Source organism: Coturnix japonica, assembly GCF_001577835.2.
Source record: "Coturnix japonica isolate 7356 chromosome 8 unlocalized genomic scaffold, Coturnix japonica 2.1 chr8random1950, whole genome shotgun sequence".
In the NCBI taxonomy this organism is placed as follows: Eukaryota; Metazoa; Chordata; class Aves; order Galliformes; family Phasianidae; genus Coturnix; species Coturnix japonica.
This window is the reverse complement of record NW_015439675.1, coordinates 1-1,670: the sequence shown is the minus strand read 5'-3', so window position 1 is coordinate 1,670 and position 1,670 is coordinate 1. Positions and strand designations below refer to the sequence as shown.

Below are 1,670 nucleotides of genomic sequence, written 5' to 3'. Positions count from 1 at the left end.
ATCCATTCAGCCCTGCTGGAAAAGCCTCAGCACCCACCTCCTGTGGGAACATCACCCTGCCCACAGCCCCTTGCTACCTGATACATCTGGAAGCAGCACAAAGGCATCAAACTGATTCTATCTTACCTATAGAAAATGGCATAAAAGCCTCCCTTTTCCGGAACTGACCGTCCTTCACGAAATGCCCGGGGTTAAAACTGTGAGGGGTTTCCCACTCCTTCTTGTCAAACATTACAGAGGACAGATTTGGGATCAAAATCGTGCCCTGAGACAAAAGAAAGAAAGTCACTTCACACTCTCTCCGCCACTGCCAACAGGAGATGAGTTTTTGCCCTCCCTTCTGCTTGCCATGAAGATCATCCATAGTCAGATCTGTCACAGGCATGTGTTCATCTCCTTTTGCCTGGCTGTATTTTTCTATTTCTTGGCTGCTTCTACCATCAGCAATTTTTTTTTGGCCAAAGATCCTCTAAGAAATGTCTACATGAGGAGGGCTCTCTTCCTTGATGCTGTGTATGGATGTCTCTTCCCATGGCTTTCATTCTGTACACTAAGGATGCAGTGTGCTGGAAAGTGGTTTGGGGACAGCAAAATACGATCCACAGGAGTGACCTCTGTAAGGGGCAGCACTGCTACATTTTTCTCTCAGCAGGAATGGGGAAATTGGAACCTCCTCCTAACAACTCAGTGCTCAGGACTGAGGTTACCTTGGGCACCCGGAAACCAGCCAAGACTGTGTCTGTCACCGCCTGTCTCGGCACATTAAAAGGGATGATGTTGCCTTTCCTCTGCACTTCGTGGATGACAGCATTGGTGTAGGGCATGTTGTTCCTGTCCTCCAGAGCTGGCAGCCTGGACTGCCCAATGACAGCATCAATCTCAGCTTGTACACGGGCTGTTTGGAAAGAGCAGGGATCAGCAGTGGTGCAGTACAGCCATGGATCCCCTCGGGACACCATGAACTTTTTGCTATGTGAGTCTTCAAAGGACCATCTCAGGTCAATTGTGCCACCAGGGGACTTGTGGAACCTCTCTGCATGTTCGTCACTTCAGCAACTAAATAGGTCCTATGACCTCTTCAAAGCTTCTCCGGCTTGTGCTATAAAGCCCTCAGGGATATTCAGTGCTTGTGGGGGAAGTGCCTCTGTTTGGTTCTTGGTCCCAAATTAAAGCATTACAGAATTACCAGGGAAGGTTTTAAAACAGCTTAGGTATGTGCCTGAATTCAGAGGAAAGCATTAGTTCTTCACTTGTATGAGTACAGTGGGATTCCTGTTTTTCCTTTCACCAAGATTTATAAAAAGGAATAGCACAGCCCTGTTGCTACTTGTACCTTGAATTTCTGGGTATACAGCCATATACAGCAGGGCCCAGCGGATGGTTGTGGAGGTGGTCTCAGTACCAGCAAACAGTAGGTCAAGAGCACATGCCACCAGGTTATCCTCATGGAATTCCCTGCCGCTGGGCTTCAGAGAATCAAGTGTTAGTGCCACATGAACAGCGAGGACTTCCTCAAAAATCAGACTCAGTCCTGCCCCAAGGGTTCTGGCAGAAGCTGCAGGCCCTCTGCATCCCCATCCCTCCAATGGAAGCCCCAAAACTAGTGTCCATTCTGAGCTCATAAATGGACACATCAGCCGCTCAGGTGGGGAATATGGTTTGTTTCTCAG

General features: G+C 48.6%; 1 protein-coding gene across 1 annotated transcript; it reads right to left on the bottom strand.

Moving 5' to 3' along the window:
• Window positions 1-38: 38 nt before the first annotated feature.
• Window positions 39-1,648, bottom strand: LOC107306891 (cytochrome P450 2J2-like). The gene is made up of 3 exons (XM_015850297.2): window positions 1,334-1,648; window positions 708-895; window positions 39-265 (listed from the first exon to the last, which is right to left on the bottom strand). The coding sequence occupies exons 1-3, from the start codon at window positions 1,632-1,634 to the stop codon at window positions 107-109; spliced, it is 648 nt and encodes a 215-aa protein (XP_015705783.1). The 5' UTR covers window positions 1,635-1,648; the 3' UTR covers window positions 39-106.
• Window positions 1,649-1,670: the final 22 nt, after the last annotated feature.

What these genes read in the sequence shown, in the direction of transcription:
- LOC107306891 (XM_015850297.2), bottom strand. Translation starts at nt 1,634, where the DNA reads ATGTGTCCATTTATGAGCTCAGAATGGACACTAGTTTTGGGGCTTCCA. An exon ending in TGTATACCCAGAAATTCAAG is followed by an intron (nt 896 to 1,333) that starts GTACAAGTAGCA and finishes CTTTCCAAACAG; the next exon opens with CCCGTGTACAAGCTGAGATT. An exon ending in CTGGTTTCCGGGTGCCCAAG is followed by an intron (nt 266 to 707) that starts GTAACCTCAGTC and finishes CTTTTGTCTCAG; the next exon opens with GGCACGATTTTGATCCCAAA.